The sequence below is a fragment of the Sarcophilus harrisii genome, chromosome 3 (genome assembly GCF_902635505.1).
Source record: "Sarcophilus harrisii chromosome 3, mSarHar1.11, whole genome shotgun sequence".
NCBI lineage: Eukaryota > Metazoa > Chordata > Mammalia > Dasyuromorphia > Dasyuridae > Sarcophilus > Sarcophilus harrisii.
Genome location: NC_045428.1, coordinates 589,139,048 through 589,158,203, shown reverse-complemented (window position 1 = coordinate 589,158,203; position 19,156 = coordinate 589,139,048). Strand labels below are relative to the sequence as shown.

The window sequence follows — 19,156 nt, the reverse complement described above, 5'->3', positions numbered from 1 at the left end:
TTCATTTGCCCCTTCTCTCCTCTGATGCTTTTCCCATTCTAGTGCTGGCTCTCATCACCTCACAGTTAGATCACTGCAATAGCTGCAAATGCATCTGTCTGCCTCCAGCCTCTCCCCACTGAAGTCCACCCTCCATTTAGTCACTAACATGATTTTCCTAAAGCATGATTTTCTGACTGTATCTCATCTCTCACCCGCCCCAAACTGCAAGGGGCTCCTATCACCTCTTTCCTCCTATCTTTCCAGACTTTTCACATCTTATTCTCCAATCCTATTCTTCCATTCAGTGATCTGAGCTTCCTGACTCCCCCATGAACAAGATCCCTATCTATCGCCTTCAGGCATTCTCTCTAGCTATCTCCCATTACTGGAACTGTCCCTCCTCTGCAGACCCCCTTGGCTTCCTTTAAGTCCCAACTAAAATTTCACCTTTTACAGGAAAGGCTTTCTGAACTCTGAATTCTGATATTCCCTCTTGTAATTTTTCCCTATTTATTTTATCCATAGCTTGCTTTGTATATATTTGTTTGCATATTGGTTCCTATTAGACTCGAAGCTTCTTAGGGAGGGAACTGTCTTTTTGCTTCAAGAAATAATGAATTAGATTAATTTTTTGATTTGAACTATACTAAAAAGCAGAAATTATCAAAAATTGGGACTGGATAAGAGAGTAGTGGAGAGTCAATGGAATAGATGAGGAACATAATACACACAAGCAAATGAGCATAGTAATTCAGTTTTATAAACTCAAAGATCTTAGACAATGGAGAAAGAACACAGCATTGAGAAAAATTATTGGGAAAACTGGGAAACAGTTCTTTTTTGGCCATAAATTCCTCCCTTCTCCAAAGATATGATAGGTAAACTATCCCTTGCTCTCTCATTTGCTTATAGTATCATCCTTTATGCCTAAGTCAGGTACCTTATTTTGGTATGGGATGTGAGATGTAGGTCTATGCCAAGTTTCTGACATTATTTTCCAGTTTTCCCAGCAATTTTTGTGAAATCGGAAGTTCTTATCCCAGAATCTGGAGTTTGGGGGTTTATCAAACGCTAGATTACTATAGTTATTGATTACTGTGTCATGGGTCTCTAACCTATTCCACTGATGCATCACTTTCTTAGCTAGTATCATGTGGTTTTGATGACTGATGCTTTAGTGCTTTAGGTCTGGTACTGCTATTTTTTTTTTTCATTAATTCCCTTGATATTATTGACCTTTTGTTCTTCCAGATGAATTTTGTTATTATTTTTTCTAGTTCTATAAAATAATCTTTGACAGTTTGGTATGGTACTGAACAAGTAGACTAATTTAGATAGAATTGTCATTTTTATTTAGCTCAGCCTATGAGCAATTGATATGTTTCCATTTGTTTAGATCTGACTTTTGTGTGAAGTGTTTTATAATTGTGTTCACATTCCTTGGTTGGTGTTGGTAGGTAGACAACCAAATATTTTATTTTGTGTGCAGTTATTTTAAATAGAATTTCTATTTCTTGCTACTGGGCTTCATTAGTAATATATAGAAATTCTGATGATTTGTGTTGGTTTATTTTACATCCTGCAACTTTGCTAAAGCTGTTAATTGTTTCAAGTAGATTTTTGGATGATTCTCAAAGTATACTCTCTAAATATACCATCATCTGCAAAATGTGATTGTTTTATCTCCTCATTGCCTACTCTTAATTCCTTTGATTTCTTTTTCTTTTCTTATTGATGAAATCAAGATTTCTAGTACAATATTGAATAAGAGTAGTGATAATGGATATCCTTGTTTCACTCCTGATCTTATTGGGAATGCATCTAGCTTCTCCCCTGTAGAGCACTGGAACTCTGGAGAAGTATGCTTGAAACGAGTGTTAACTCAGTGGAATTGATGACATAATGGTTCTCTGGTTCACATATATACTTAGTACTTAGTATGGGTGATGTAATGGTTCTCTAATTCACACATAATCAGTATGCTGTAATGATGTAATTACAACAAGGTATATAAGGGATAAAAAGGATTGTAAGATAGACATTCTATCTTTGACCATCCTCCTGGTGGCTCTCCCGCCTCCTGCATTTAGGGAGGGAGATGGTTGTGATTGGCAAGACTGTCAGATTGCTGAGACCAAGGCCCTTCTGGAGGACCTCCAGAAAGCTAGCTTGGACATTACACTTCCCGTTACAAATAATGCTCCCTGGTGGTTTCAGAGAGATGATGCTTATCATTTTAAGGAAAACTTAATTTATTCCTGTTCTCTCCAGTGTTTTTAATTGGAATCGGCACTGTATTTTGTCAAAAGCATTTTCTGCGTCTCTTGAGATTATCATATGATTTCTGTTAGTTTTGTTGTTGATATGGTCAATTATATCAATAGTTTTTCTTATATTGAACCAGCCCTGCATCCCTGGTATAAATCCCAGTTGGTTGTAATGTATTATTTTGCTGATAAGTTGTTATAATCTCTTTGCTAATATTTTTTTTAAAAATTTTGCATCAGTATCCATTAGGGAGATAAATTTCTTTCTTTGTTTTGGCTCTTCTCTTTTGGCTTCTTCTTCTATCTAAATGGTTTAGATAAGAATCTTATTTCTTGATGAAACTATATTGATTTATCTCATATGGAGAGTGAAAAGAATTCTTATAAAGAGTTCTCAGCTAGGTGACTCAGTGGATAGAGTTTTTGACTAGGAGTAAAAAATCAAATAAACCTGGTTTCAAATCCTACTTTAGACTTTTGCTTTGTGACCCTGACAAAGTTATAACTTTTATTAGCCTTAGTTTCCTTATCCATAAAATGGGGATACTAATCACAGTGTTGTTATTAGGGTTAAATGGGAAATCAAGCTAGAGGTAACTGATTGTGACTTATTTTCACAGCTAAAACATAATTATATATTTCCTTATTAATGATTGCATCATTAATGAATTGAGTAGCTAGTAACTTCAATATTTATTTAATCTTAGGAGAGGTTTTGATATATAGAGATAATGAGCAATTGCTTATGGGAAAAGTAATTTCTCTAGCTTATTAAATAAACAACATTGAGTAGACTGTGCTAACACCTCCAAGGGAATTGATTTATTGTTGTGTGTGTGTGTGTGTGTGTGTGTGTGTAGTTGAGGAACTTCCAGCAGCTGTATGTAGTAAAGATAAGGTGAAGAACTTCAAGCAGCTGAACTTCCAAGGACATTTAACTTCCTCTTCTGTATTTTTAGTTTCTCTAGGTCTCTGTGACCTGTGTGGGTATGTTGAGTGGTAGCCAATATGTACTTAGATTTTAGACATATGTATTCAACCTCGAATGATGACATTTATCACCATTCAAGTTACCAACATCTGGACAATTAGTTGCCTGATGTATATAGTTCCTCCCAGAACTAGGAATCTGCTGTTTTTGGCACGAATAACATCCAATTAAGGGATGGGGGGGGGCACCTATCTCTTAATGTTCTCCAACTCATGATGTAATCCTTTGTATCTAAAAGCTATAAAAACTGTATACCTTATCCCCTTCTTTAGCCCTTCTATCGTGAGCTCGCTCTCTTTCCCTCCTCGTGGTGGAGTTGCTCATTCTCATGAGAATTAATTAAATAAACAACTTTTCTGCTTTTTTACTTCGAGAGGTCTCCGAGTAATCATTTTTGGATAGGATTTTCTGTCCCTCACATTGTTGATAAAAAGATTATCACAATAGTTAATGAAGAAACATCTGAAGTTATCCTTGCATTATCCTAGAGCTCAGCATAATGAGAATGAATATGTTACCAAGTCAAGTAGTGGACTGAAATTTGACCTATATATGAGTGGTTGGTCTGTGTAACTGTTACACATGCAAAAAAAATTGTCACATTTCTTGTAGATAAGAACTGAAAATAATACAAGTGTCTCAATTAGATAATAACTCGACAAGTTGTGGTTTATGCATATAATGAAATATTATTTAGCTGTAAGAAATGACAGAGATTCAGAGCGCTCTGGCAAATCTGGACCTCAGATACTTAACACTTCTAGCTGTGTGACCCTGGGCAAGTCACTTAACCTCAAATTGCCTCAGCAAAGAAATTAAATAAATAAATAAAATGCATAGAAGACAATCAAAAGGACTTCAGAAGGAAGCACAAATAAGCAGGATACTTTTGAAAGTAACAGGTAGAATTTATATCTACTTAAAAAAAATAAGAAATGGAAATTCATAGTTCCATATAGAATTTTCTTTTTGATTCTGTTTTGTGTAAAGAAATGCTCAAAAAGTAAAATAAAAAATACTGTAGGAGCACAAACTGGAATGGGGACTCAAGCAGTAGAGAAAACACTTCTGAACTCTTAGAACCTGAAAGGGTCATGTCACCATAATTGCTGCAGGAGAATGATTCCAAAATCATTACTTTATCAATAATAATTTATTATGAAATGCCAGACATAGCTGTTGGTACCAGCATAGAGTGGCTATGTACAAACACAAAGATAAAATGGAAGAAGTCTCTGACCTTAAGTAATTTGCATTCTACTGGAATTTACACAGGTAGCAATTCCATAAATGAGAGTAACATTATCCCCATTTTATAGAAAATGTGTAATTGTTTAAGGTTATTGAGATAGAAGACACTCCAACAATATTAGGGTCCCCACGTATGGCGAAAGAATTCACAAACTCAGTTTGTCTCCAAGTAAGTATTAAAAGATTTATTACAGCTGCTTGACAGAGGGCTAAGTTCCAAGGAAATTTTCACAGAGTCAAAAGCAAGAAGATAATTTTATAGAAAAGAGAAATAAAAATCAGGTTCAACTCACAAAAATTAGCATATTTTATGACTTAGGGGTACAACTGAAGAATGCTTGTACCTGTTGTTGAATTCTATGGCTTCTTAAAGAGTATTGAATAGAGGTGGAGCAGCGGCCATCACTGAATTCTATGGCTTACTGACCAACAGATTGTACTCTGACACTCAGCACTGTTTGTTTCACTTCCAAGGCCAGGTAACCTTAGAATTTGTCAGAAATTGCTACATTCTCCCTAGGAGACCTCAAGGTCACACATCAAGTAAATTTCTCGTCACATTTGAACTTGGGCCTTTCTGACTCCAGGCCCAGTACTCCATTCCATCCATTGTACCACCAGCTTCCTAAAAGTTTGAACTCTGTGACATTATGATGCTTTCTACTACACGTTCTCCACATGATGCTCTCTACCTGATGCCTATTGCCTTGCCCCAGAACCTCCAAAGTTCCTATTGTGGGGCTTTCTGGACACTCAAGAGAGAATCATAGTAGCCAATGAGATATCTCTTGCTGCCTCACATCTTGTCTCTAGGTTATGCTAGTGTTCACCTTTCTAAGATGCCCCTTCTGGATATTAGCCCGTGCTTGTGACTGACTTTTTGCGTCGTTCTGTGATGGCAGAAGTAACTTATTACCATTTCTCATTGAATTAATTATTATTCAGTCTGGTGTGAATATCCAGATTTTGCTGATATTGGTGTGGGAGAGCTGGACAGCCTGCTTCCTGTTTAAGCAGCCATCTCAGTAGGAAGCCTGTTCCTTCCCTTAACCATCAGCTATTAGCCCTCAGTTCCATTTAGCCAATTAATATAAATTAGATATTTATTTCAAAGATAGGATGGACACTGAATTTATAAACATTTCTCCCCAACATCTTGGGCACACTTTCCGTTATGTTAGCTCAGACTCTGGGGAGAATGAGTGCAAACTCAGTGCAATTTCTACAAAGCATTTGGCACAAAAAATTCTTTTCCAAATATAGCACGGTCAGTGGGCAGATATCCCCATTGCTGCTTCTTACACTACTTCTCACTCTGTAGAATTTTCTACCTCCTAATCAGCAACCTGGATTGATCCTGCCCTGGGGCATTCTTCTCCTATTGGTGAGTTCCCAACCAGAACCACCATTTCTCTCTCAGGATTTCTTTTATCTCCTTCCTAGCAGTCTTGTCCCCAAGTAGGAACGATTCCTCCCTTTCTTTCTGCTTTTTATGTGCTAATTTCCCCCGTTAGAATATAGCAGTTATTTCAGAAGATACTAGTCAGCCAGGACCATCCTCTGGCCTTTGGTTCTTCCCAAGTTTGGAATGCACAATTAAAAAGACTCTTCTCTAATCCTGTGGTCAGCAGACTGGAGCCATCTATAGAGCAAGCTCCAAACCATAAGGTGGGTTTCTTCTATTATAAAGTATCATACCACAATAAAGATTACATCAGCTCCTTACTATTCCCTTACACTGAATTAAATAGTATCAATTGAATTAAACTGAACTGATCTAGCTATCATATTCCTAGATGTTTTCAATTTGGCATTTCTTTCAGGAGAGATTAGTGGGTTCTTTCTATTTTTAGCTTTGATCTCTAATTTTTATAGATCTGGACACTTTTCTTAAAATATGTCTAGGATTCTTTATTTGAGCATAATTTTTAGGAAGACTGATTATTCTTATATTATCTTTCCTCAATCTATTTTCCAGGTGAGTTATGGTTGATATTAGATACCTTATTTTTTATACTTTTCCAAGCTTTTGACTTTGGCAGTAAGATATTACATATAATTTTTTTTACATATAAACAATTTTGTTTCTAAGAGGGACAAAAATATTTTCATAAGGAGAATTGAAATAATCAACTTGTGATGAAACTGTCTCCACAAAAATATTGATGAGAGACAGACTATTCTGAGGACAAGCTAGAAAAGTATTCCTCAGATAGAACTGCTTGAGAGTCAAACAATGATGGCTGTTAGGGCATTGTGGCTCATGAGATCCCTGACATGTGACTATTTTAGAGTTTTGAAATTTATAAATGAGAAATTGTAAACAAAATAGTTTGAGGAAGTGATAGTATTACACTAAGCGTGCTATCATAAATTAGAGAAGCAAGGAAGAAATCACCTTTTAGATCTATGGATATGATTAAACAAAGGATAGAGGGTCAAAGAAGATAAAATAATTAATTTTTCTATATAAAATTTTAATTTTTTGTATAAACAAAAACTACATGGAAGTAAAATTAGAAGGGAAGAAGGTAAGGGGGAAAAATTTGTGCAATAAGTTTCTCTGATAAAGGTCTCATTTATATCTATAAGGAATATATTCAAATTTATGAGAATTATCCATCAGTTAATAAATGATCAAAGGCTATGAACTGATACTTTTCTAAAGAAGAAATTCAAGTTTTCAGTAGTCATATGAAAAAATGCTTGAAATCCCTAATTAAAGAAATGAAAATTTCTCTTGTTTCCCCCCTTTTGTTTATTTGTTTGTTTTAATACCTATTTCTTTATGAATCATTTTGGGAGAGAAAAATAAAAACAAAAGGGAAAACCCAGGGTAGAGAAAAAAAAAAACACAGAAAAAAGAAGTGAGCATGGCACGTGCTGATTTACATTCAATCTCCATGGCTCTTTCTCTGGATGCAGGTGGTATCTTCTTCCATGCTTGGATCACTGAATCACTAAGAAGAACCAAGTCTTTGATATCTGATGATCGCACATTCTTGTTGTTACTATGTACAATGTATTCTTGGTTCTGCTTGTTTTGTTAAACATCAGTTCATGTAAATCATTCCAGGTCTTTCTAAAATCAGCTTGTTCATCTTTTTTTATAGAACATAATATTCTATTACCTTCATATACCACAGATTATTCAGCCATTCCCCCATTGATGGGCCTCTACTCATTTTCCAATTCTTTGCTACCACAAATGACAGATATTGGAACGACTATGGGAAAATAAGCATATTAATGAAGTATTATTGAAACTGTGAATTGGGATAGCCATTATGGAAACAATTTAGAATGTTGCCTCAAAAGTTACTAGATTATACACACTTTAGGACTCGCTGTTCTATTGTCCAATGAGATCAAAGGAAAAAGAAATGGATCCATATGTAAAAAAAAATTATACTCTTTTTGTAGTGACAACTAGAAATTAAAGGAATACCCATCAGCTGGGGAACAGCTAAACAAATTAAAGCAAATGAATGTAATGGAATATTATTGTGCCATAAGAAATTATGAAAAGACAATTTCAGATAAACCTGAGAAGTTTGGTCTGAACAGATTAAGAGTGAGGTGAGCAGAATCAGGAGAATGATCTATAGAATTATAATGAATAGCCAGAGGAATCTTTGATCCTATGCTTCTATTCCTAGCTCTTGTTACACAATGCTGGCACTCGTAAGGCATAACTGTCCTTAGTTCTGGCAAAAAACCACTTTTGAAATCCTCTCACAAGCATGCTTATGTGGCACAGTTATAATTCTATTTTCTTTATCCTGAGCAGGCTTCCTCAATCATCAGCCATCCTCTCTTTTTGCTATTGGTCTATGTTCTTTGATCACATCACCCCACTACCATTGTGGGTCTTCTGTTAGAAATCCAGTATCCTACTTTGGATCCTGGCTTCTGACCTGCGTGCTGCCTCAAGGCAAGATGGGAGTGAGAGAGGTCTCATGCAACTCTATGCCTGACAGAATTGATAGCATTTGTCTGTCATTTCCAATTCTGTGCTTGACTGTATCAATAAAACATTTTTACCCATACTCCTATTTCTGGGTACAATGACGCCAAATTCTGCCCTAAATTTGCACAGCAAAAAGGACACTGTAAAGACAAACAACTTTAGAAGACCTAACTTTGACCAACCATGATTCCAGAGGATTAATGATGGGAAGTATGTCCATCTCCTGACTGAGAGATGGTGACTTTGGGTGCAGATTGAAATCTGACTTTTGGAAATGGGTAATACTAGAATTTGTTTTGCTTAATTATGCATACTGTTAGAAGGTATTTTTCTCCCTTCATTTTTGAAATGAGGGATTGGGTGGGGGAGGCGGGAGGGAGAGAATTTAGATTTTTGTTAAATTTTAAAAATAAATACATAAAAAGATGGCATAGAAATCTATATGAAAAACTGCTTGTATCTAGATCTAGAACCTTTCAGATCTGAAATGACAGGAACGCTTTGCAGCTGTTTTTCTGGGACCCTTCTCTTTGGAATAGAGGCTGGAGAAGGCTATAAGTTTCTTACTGTGAATTGGAAGAGAAATGAATCCTGTTCCTGAATGAGCTTCTATGACTTTTTAGTGCCAACAACAAATAACCCGAGAGAGAATAAGCTTCCCAGGTATGTTTCCTTGATCTATATTGTTAACTCTGAGGGGAAGAAAGAAGCAAAGACAGGTTTTCCATTGACTTTGCTGTAAGAAGTTTGGCTGTGAGCTGACTGAACAAAGCAATGGTGGTTGTCATTTTCGGTTGTGTTCAATTCTTCATGACCCCATTTGGGATTTTCTTGGCAAAGATACTAAGGTAGTTTGTCATTTCGTCCTCCAGCTCATTTTACAGATGAAACAACTGAGGCTAACAGGATTAAATGATTTTCCCAGAGTCACACAGTTGTCTGAGGCTGGATTTGAAATCAGTCTCAGTGCTCTATCTGCTGTGCCACTACTTCCTCCACATAGCAAAATCTCCTACTATTTGTAAATCTGGGAAACTTTGTAATATTTTAGTTTAAGGGAACTACTTATCACTGAATAAATTAATTTTTTTCTTTACCAAAATATTAACATTTTCTCAGAACCCTATTAACGGTGGTTGTGAGCTAAACAAGTTTATCAGTTTCAAAGCAGAAGACAGGCAGCTTTGTCCAGTGGAATTGCAGTGAAGCCAAAAATGGGAGCAATTAGTAGATCAGTGACTTTGTGTGGTGTAGATTGTTCCTGAAAGATCAACAATATCAAGACTTATAGTTGAGACTTCTGCGTTGTCCCTGGAATATGGATTTTCTCATGACTCATGTACTTACCGTTTATAAGTGTGTATCTTAAGTATGTGCCATCTTCTTCCATGTAATATATGTGTAAAAGGGTGAATTGTAATGTTTTGATTATTCTGACTTTTACTTTGTTAAATAACTGTGATATTTAATAACTCTTGCTTTTGCTTCCTAATGACTACATTTTGTGATTATTTTTGCTTTTACCTTATCATTAAGTAAATATTTTATGTTTAGAAGTTTTTAGTGTCATGGTGAAGAGTTTAAGTAACTTGATAACACATTGGTAAGAACTTAGAAACTTTGGTGGCTACAAAAATGTCATGCCAGATCCTATGCCTATGGGTTATATTATCTTCATGGGTGTTTCTCATTCCACTTTTTTTTGTCCTCTAGAATTCTGATTTTATTAAAAGCCAAACCAAATCTCATTTCATTTCTCCCAAACATTATTGGAGTTCCTAATTATTACTATTTCTCATGATTACTGTGAGGTCAAGGGCCAGTCCCAGATCAATCCGATTGGGATTGGACAGTTAATTTGTTTGCTTAAACTCTTTGATGGCCATGCTTCTTCCCATAGAGGACTTTGGCAACTTGATGAGAACAAGACTCCCGAATGAGTCACAATGACTGGAACTATTCCAAGGAGAATTGGTTATTTTGTAGGGATCTTTCAGCACCTTCTGGAAGATGATTTTAGTGATTGTGTCTGCCCCCAAAATGAATGAGCTGGCTAGGACTCTTGTTGTCCCATAATTTACCAAATTAGTATTCCTACAGCATTACTCTATTCAAATGAACTTTGGTGACTTTCAATGGCCTGCAGGGTCAAATACAAATTCTTATGTTTGGCATTTTAAATCCTGCACAATTTTGCCTTTAACTCCATTTTTCAATCTCATTATATATTACTTTCTCCATTCATTCTATGGTCCAGCTAAACTGACTTTCTTGCATTACTTACATGCAGGGCTATACCAGAATCAGCTTGTATTGACTCAAAAAAGAATTTTTTTTTCTAATTTGCACATTTTCTAATATGCACATTTATACCTGCTACAAAGTTTGGCTTGATTTATGACTTTAGTGATTGTCTAGACTTAAGGACACAATTGATAAAATGTTAGTAATGTAAACTAAACGGTTTTAGGGTAAGTTTCCTGAATTTGTGCAGAATTGGTTGTTAAACATTTGCCAGCACACTCTTATTAAACTCATACATGTCTTATCTCGGAGTCTTTAGATGCTCTTCCTCTTTACTTCCACCTCTTAGAATCCTTTGTTGCTTTTCATGATCAGTTCAAGATTTGTCCTGTTCACACCCCTGCCCTGGCCCATCCAGCTGCTAGTGCTCACCTCATCCAAATAAATTACCCTGTCTGTATCTTGCAGTTTACTTATATGTGTATTTATGCTGTTCCCTCAATAAAATGTAAGCTTTTTGAGGGCAGAGAATTTTTTTCCTTTGTATCCCTACTGACTAGAACATATTTCATTAATTCAATAAGCATTAACATATACAAGGCATTGTGCTAAGCATTAATAAATACTTGTTGATTTGGGTATTACAAAAGTAAGTCCCCAGAACTGATTGGCCCTTTTGGGGCTCCTTTTCCCCTTACCTTCAAGGTCCTGAGATGGCCGCAGAGCCAAAAGTAGACCTATATCCTGGGAAAGGGGGCCACCCTAGCACCCATAAATGGCTGCCCTGGGATAGAAGCATTAATCACTACATGGTCTTTAAGGTATTCATGGACACCCTTCTCTTCTATGAAGGAAGTGAGATTTTGATTTCCTAGTAACAGTAGTCTCATCATCTGGTCTTTTAGTCATAAAAGGGAGGTTTCTTGGACACCATCAACCTGGGAGATTATCTCTTGAATAACCCCAAGTTTGAGACTTTGGGAATCTAGTCTTTTAGAGAAAGATAAAATTGTTCCTAAATAGAATGCCTCTTAGAACAAGAAGATTGTCTACTGGCTCCATAGCTGAAGGATTAATAAGAGGCTAAACATGGTGGAGCAGAAGACCTATACTTTACTTCCCCACTATTAGTTATTTAGACAGTTCAGGTTTGCTTGTCTAAGTCGCAAAATATGTTTGCCTTCTGGGGAAGTTGAAACCACAGGGTGGCACTACGAGTCTGGGAGAAACTTTTTAGGACTCTGGCTGCTGTCCCACTGGCAACCTCAAGTTTAATTCCATTTTTGGTTTCCTTGAAGGTTTCTAGGGCCTTGGTGGAAAAGTTGAGACCTACCAGAAAGGGAAGATAATTGCATTTATTGCTTATGAACTACTCTAGGTGCTTCACATATATATTTTTTTATCCATTTGTAGGTTTCTGTAAACTTTTGCCTTTTTTTTTCCTTAAATAATTATTTTTGATGGAGTGAAATAAAGATTATCCTCTACTTGCTTTGTTACCTTGAATGCTTATTCAGAAGCTGGAAATCCTGTTATCCACACTAGAAAACATGAGCTAGTCAGAGATTTCTTAGAGCAAATGCTATGTGGGGAGCATAATGGAAAAAAAAAAAAAGAACACATTTTTAGTTTAGCCACTGAGATCAAACCCAGTCCATTCGAGATCAGAGTCTGAGACTCCGTGGGCTACAGATGTTATCTGTTCCATGGAATCTTAGATGACCTCCAAAGCTGAGTGCTAAAAATCTATGATTCCATAACTTTCAAGAACTTTTAGGGTGATTAGGACTAAACTGCTCCTACAAATCTTAGAAAGGAAGTCATAATGGAAAGTATACATACATATATATGTGAGAAGAAAATAAAGCCTAAGGACAGGAAAGTGGGGAAGGGAGAGGAAAAAAAGCTATTTTTTTTTAAAGTTCTCAAAGATTATTTAGCCACAAGAAGTTGTAACCTACATAGATGGTGAGAATGTATTCTACACAAAATCATGGAAGGGTAGAAGGTGTGGCCATAGGAATAAGAATTGGTCTGCCATTAAGGTTTAACTTCTTCTCAAGGATATGAATATCCCCACTCAAATTACATTTGATATTTTGTTGGGGCATCATTAATATCTCCTTAATGGAGGATGAATGGATACATATGCTCTAGATTTTCATTAACCCAGTTGCCAACCTTGTTCAGGACCTCATTCTGTCTCAAGAATCTTTTCCTTTAAGTAAATCTTCCACTCAGCTCCCAAAGTGCTCTTCCTATCATGAGTTTGATCATGTCATCCTCTATTCAATAAATTTCATTGGTTCCCTGTTACCTCCTGGATCAAATATTAAATCCTGCATTTGGTTTTTAAAGGCCTTCATTAGTTGTTCCCTTTCTATCTTTATTATAACTGACCTCCTTTAATTTGCTTTAAGGTTCAGCAACACGGCCTCCTTTTTGTTTTTCAAACATCATACTCCATTTCCTGACTCCCAGCATTTTCCTGAAATGCTCTCTTTAACTCCTCCTCATGGCTTTCCTAGTTTCCTTAAAGTTTCAGCTCAAATTTTAATTTCTTCTTTTTTTAAAATCATATATTGGTTTTTTCTAATTACATGTAAAAATAGCATTTAACATTCATTTTTTAAATGATTTTGAATTTCAATTTTTTCCTCTCTCCTTCCCATCCCCTTTCCTCAAGATGGCAAGCAATTTGATATAGGTTATTCATGTGCAATCATGGGAACATATATTCATGTTAGTCATGTTGTGAAAAGAAACACAACAAAAGGGAAAAGCCACAAAAAATCCCCAATAAAATAAAATGAAAATAGTGCTTAAATGAACATTCATACTTCTTTCTCTCCACGTAGATAGCATTTTCTGCCATTAGTCTTTTGAAATTGTCTTGGATTGTTGTACATCTGTGAAGAGCAAAATCGATCATAGTTGATTATTGCAAAATGTTGCTGTTACTGTGTACAATATTCTTCTGGTTCTGCTCACTTCACTTGGCATCAGTTCGTGTAAGTCTTTCCAGAGTTTTTTGAAATCCATCTGCTCATCATTTCTTACAGTATAATAAATAGTATTCCATTATATTCATATATGATGACTCGTTCATTCATTTCCCAATTAATGAGCACTTTCTCATTTTCTAATTCTTTGCCCCAATAAAGAGGTGCTATGATTATTTTTATACACATAGATCCTTTTTGTCTTTTTTTTTAATCATCTGAGATACAAATCTTGTAGTGGCACTGTTGGATAAAAGAGTATGCTCAGTTTGATTGCCTTTTGGGCATAGTTCCAAATTGTTCTTCAGAATGGATGGACCAGTTCACAATTATACTAACAATGCATCAGTATCCTAATTTCTCCAAATCTTCTACAACATTTATCATTATTTTTTCCTGTCATCTTAGCCAAATTAATAGGTTTGAGTAGTAACTTGAGAGTTGTTTAATTTGCACTTCTCTAATCAATAGTGATTTAGAGTATTTTTTCCAAATGACTATAGATGGCTTTAATTTTTTTTTTCACCTGAAAATTGCTTGTTCATATCCCCTGACCATTTATCAACTGGGGAATGACTTTCATTCTTATAAATTTGACTCAGTTCTCTATATATTTGAGATATGAAGCCTTTATCAGAAAGACTGGCTGTAAAAATTATTTTCTATCTTTCTGCTTTCCTTCTAATCTTGGTTGCATTGGTTTTGTTTGTGCAAAACATTTTAAATTTAATGCAATCAAAATTAACCATTTTGCATTTCATAATGTTCTCTAACTCTCATTTGGTCAAAAATACCTTCCTTGAGAGCTACACTTCTAAAAGGATAATAAAACATGCATGCAGGACATTTTTAGAAAATGTTCTAAGAGAGAAGAGGAGCATTTTTTCCAAGTTCTTTGAGAATTTTTCCCAATGGCAAACACTTGAATGAGCTGTCATTCAATCAGCATGAGAGAATATTAGACATGAATTGAGTTCAAATTCTTTCTTGAATGTGTGTGATCCTGTACAAATCATTTAACCTTTGCTAATCTCAGTCTTATCATCTGTAAAATGAGGACAATAACTTCCACCTCACAGGATTGTAGTGAGAATTGAGGCTAGAAGTAGGAGAACGTGGTTTGGGTTCTTAGAGTAGATAGCTCAACTACTGATCTTCCTCTCTCTGATCATGTGATTAGTTGTGGTATAAAAAGCCTCAGCCAGCTGGATTTCCTGCTTTTTTCCTTCCTGCATGAAATTGATGGTAGCAGCATTCAAAATTCTGTGTCTTGACCTAGAAGACGGAAGGTTCCCACTTGAGGCTGATTCCAGAAGCCATCATCTGACAACAAGATAAGGCAAGGCAATCGGGTTCCTATGACTTGTGCTCTTGGAAATGGGATGCTGGGATTATAGCTGAAGGTGTGGTTATGTCGGGGGACACTGCTAAAGATGAATTATGGGGATGAGGCATGGAGATGGGGGAGAGTGTAGGGGGAAAGTCTGTGGAAGTAGGGACCAGACCTGCAGAAGTAACTGGGAGAGATCCATAAAAGGGGAGAGAGCAAAGGTGATGTTGGACTGAGCGGCTAGTTTGGACACCAAAAAGCCTAAGTGGTTCCTAATTAGAAGTAGAGGCAGTAATAAAAACTGTCCTATCTCAGGTACAGCTTGTGTGCCCTCCTTTGATGAAAAGTCACAGGGCTAACCCAAGAGTTAGAACATTTAGATTAGCTAACTCACCCTTTCCTACCTCCTGTACTCCTTCTCACTCAAGTCCTATCCAGCTTGGGACCAGCCTCTCTCAAAAATACAAATACAGAGATAAGCTAAGAGAGAAATGGAATCTGAGAAAGAAAATCTGTTTTCTGTAAAGACAGTAGGATGTGAGGTAAAGAGATCGGCCAGGAGAACAAATGTTCTAGAGCCAGAACCTGAACTAGGAATCTGGAGATCTGGAGCAAGTAGCACAGACCATTCCCCCTAAGTAAGGGAGAAGTTAGAACAGAATAGGAGAGGAAAACAGTTCAGCTCAGCCTGCCAATTCTTATTGACCAGGAGTTAAATTCTATTGTTTCTAGAACAGTGAAGACTTACAAGTGCTGTCAGTGCCCCAAACATTTTGGGGGCAAAGCCCAGGTCTTCCTCTTGTAGTTACAGCTCTGCCTGAAGCCAAGGAACAAAGCAGTATCTGCAGGAGAAAAGCAGAGGCTGCTTGCAGGATTTCTGGCTTTACATAACACATATCCAAGCCCAAGAAAGTGACCCAATTCTCCATAATGGGGCTTGGTTCGCTACTCTTTATTTCCTTTGTTTTTATTTTTTTATTTTTATTAAAGCCTTTTATTTACAAAACATATGCAAGGGTAAGTTTTCAACACTGACCCTTGCAAAGCCTTCTGTACTCTTATTTTTTGAAGTGAAACATGACAAGATCCTCTTTCTGCACTGTCAGATGGGATTGGGAAGGCTATGGGAGACAAGGAGAGATTGCCTGTTAGAAGCCAGAGTTGGTCTCCCCCAGAGATATGTGATAGCAAATGCAATAACTGGAGCTTAATACCCCTCCCAAGGCAAAGTCAATAATTACTCTGTGGGGCACTGGCAGGTGGTGTGAGCAGGCAAGTGCTGACAGCTAGATTCCTGGGAGGGGAGATTGGATGGGAGACTGGTGACCCAGGTTTAAGTGGGTGTCTCCTAATTTTGTCCCTTTCCACCCCAGCTGAATGGAAAATTCAACAGAAAGCTATTTGCTCCTTGCCTTCTATACCATGATCTTTCTAATCGGTCTCCCTGCCAATCTCGTGGCTCTCAGGGCTTTTGTCCGAAGAGTAAAGCAGCCTCACCCTGCTCCGATTCACATCCTCCTGCTCAGTCTCACATTGGCAGACCTTCTGCTGCTCTTGCTGCTACCTTTCAAGATCTTTGAGGCTGCCAACAACTTCTACTGGCCCCTGGGTAAGGAGGCCTGTGCCCTGACCGGCTTTGGCTTCTACAGCAGCATCTACTGCAGCACATGGCTTCTGGCCGCCATCAGCATCGAGCGCTACCTGGGGGTGGCCTTCCCTGTCCAATACAAGCTCTCCCGGAAGCCCATATATGGACTAGCTGCCGCTTTGGTGGCCTGGATCCTGTCCTTTGGACATTGCAGCATTGTCATTGTGGTGGAGTACATAGGATCGGAAAATACAACGAATAGTAGCAAGCCAACCTCGGAATGCTATGATAATTTCACTCCCAATCAGCTGGAATGGGTTCTCCCGTTCCGCCTGGAGCTGGTTCTGGTTCTCTTCCTGCTGCCCATGGCAGTAACCATCTTCTGTTACTGGCGCTTTGTGTGTCTCATGGTTGGCCAGCCACAGGTCGGGGCCCAGCGACAACGTAGCTATGGGCTTAGCAATTGTGACTCTCCTCAATTTCCTGGTCTGCTTCGGACCTTACAACGTCTCCCATGTGGTAGGATATTTTAAAGGCACACCCCCCAACTGGCGAAAGTATGCTGTGATGTTCAGTGCCCTCAATGCCGGCCTTGATCCCCTCCTTTTCTACTTCTCTTCTTCGGCTGTTCGCAGGTCCTTTGGAAATGGACTGAAGGCACTGCACAAGCAAGGGACCTCCCTTCTGGGTCACTGTGGTAGAGACACTTCTAAGACGGACACAGGGGACACTGGTTTGAGCAAAGGGGATGTGGCAGCAAGTTCTGACTTTACCACAGAGTAGGTAATTAATCATTCCTGGTGTTTGGGCCAAGGTAGGACAGGTTAGGGAAGGTAGAGCACAAAAAATATTCAATTTTGCCATGGTCTCAGGAATCCTTGTATTATAATCTAACCATGGGCTCAAACATGGGGAGCCACAGACATGGAGGAGTGTTTCTTTTTGAAGAAATCTTTCAGCAGCATGTTCTCTCTCTCTCTCTCTCTGATGTAATAGGGATTAAGTGACCTGCCTGGAGTCACACAATTATTAAGTGTCAAGTGTTTGAGACCAAATTTGAATTGGGATCCTCCTGACTCCCAGGCTAGTGCTCTATTCACTGCACCACTCAGTTATCCTCATCAGAGATAGTTTAAACTTTTTGACTGAATTTCCTTTTGAAGAGGAACAAACATGGCTCTAATAACACAAACAAAAAATGGAAAGGAGGATAATTGACCTTTACACAAGTATGAATATATAAAAGTTTTGATATTTGGATCAGGAGCTTCCTCCTGATGCAGACCCCACCCATTTTTGGCTTCCAACAGTCTTAGGGAGGCATTCGAGGCATCAGGACTCTCTCAGGTTACACAGTTTTAGGCTGGGATTTAACCTTCTCCTTTCTGACCCCAAATCCAGGGCTTTCTCCATAATATTAGGCTGCTGTATGGAGTTTAAATGGCCCCAAGTTAGCCCAGCTGGATTGCAGGATGTTAGTACATGAACTGGGGCCCGGCCCGGAGCTGAGCAAGTTTTGGGCATTGGGTGCTTCAGAACCCAATGCTGCCAGAGGCTTAGGAGTATTAGGCATAGTAAGGGCTATAAAAGAGCCAAGAGGAAGGTGTCAAAGGACATGGAACACTGGAAAAGACAGATAAGAAAGGCTCCCTGAAGGAGAAAGAAAGATGGAAAACAGCACCATTAACAAAATGAGGTTGTATGTTATTTAGTCATTCCACAGTATGTACTATGTCTGTCCTATTAAACTGGAAACTTCCTAAAGGTGAGATTTGTGTCTTCTTCCTCTTCAACTTCCGCAATGTCCAAGTCACAGCTTGGCAGTCAGGAAGTACTCCATTCATGCTATAGACTTACAGCCTGATCATGGGATTAGTGAAGAATAGTTAGGGGGAATGGTGGATTGGAAATCACTCCTAATGGCCACAATTTTACAATTCCTTCAGGTCTTCAGAGCATTCTCTTCATAAATGCCCTGTGAGGTAGGGATCTTGCACAAGTCTTGTACAGAGGAATAAATTGAGGCTTAATAATTTGCCCACAAGGCTACTCCATATCTTGAAAGTATGGAGCTAAGAGTTGAATCTGGGTCTTTTTTGACTTCAAGCCCAGTACTCTATTTTTTTTTTTAAACCGTATACCACACTGCCTAGTGGATAAGAAAAAAATGTTTCTGATTTTTCTTGAGGACTAAAGCTCCAGGATTTCAGGACCATTGTCTTGCTTTTCCTGGTAGACAATATTCCAGGTCCCACCTCTGTGCCTTTGCACAGTTTGTTGACCATGCCTAGAATCCTCTCTCTTCACTTATATCTTCTGAAATCCTTAACACCTGTAGGGCCCATCTCAAGCAATACCTTCATTCTCCCCACCTCTTTCCCAAGTGTTACTGCTCTCTCCCTACATCCCCACTGAATTTATTTTGTATCTCTATATCTGTATATAGAATGTAAGGGCCTTGAGAACAGGGGCTGTTTCCTTTTTGTCTCTGTATCCCTAGTACCAAATATTGTAGCAGCACACAGTAGGTG

At 37.8% G+C, this 19,156-nt stretch overlaps 1 protein-coding gene across 1 annotated transcript; it reads left to right on the top strand.

The window, feature by feature from the left end:
* Positions 1–14,905: 14,905 nt before the first annotated feature.
* Positions 14,906–18,394, top strand: LOC100925599 (free fatty acid receptor 2). The gene is given in 3 exon segments (XM_003765140.3): positions 14,906–15,046; positions 16,411–17,070; positions 17,072–18,394. Coding segments are annotated over 2 exon segments (993 nt in total). The 5' UTR covers positions 14,906–15,046; positions 16,411–16,414; the 3' UTR covers positions 17,409–18,394.
* The last annotated feature ends 762 nt before the right edge of the window (positions 18,395–19,156 follow it).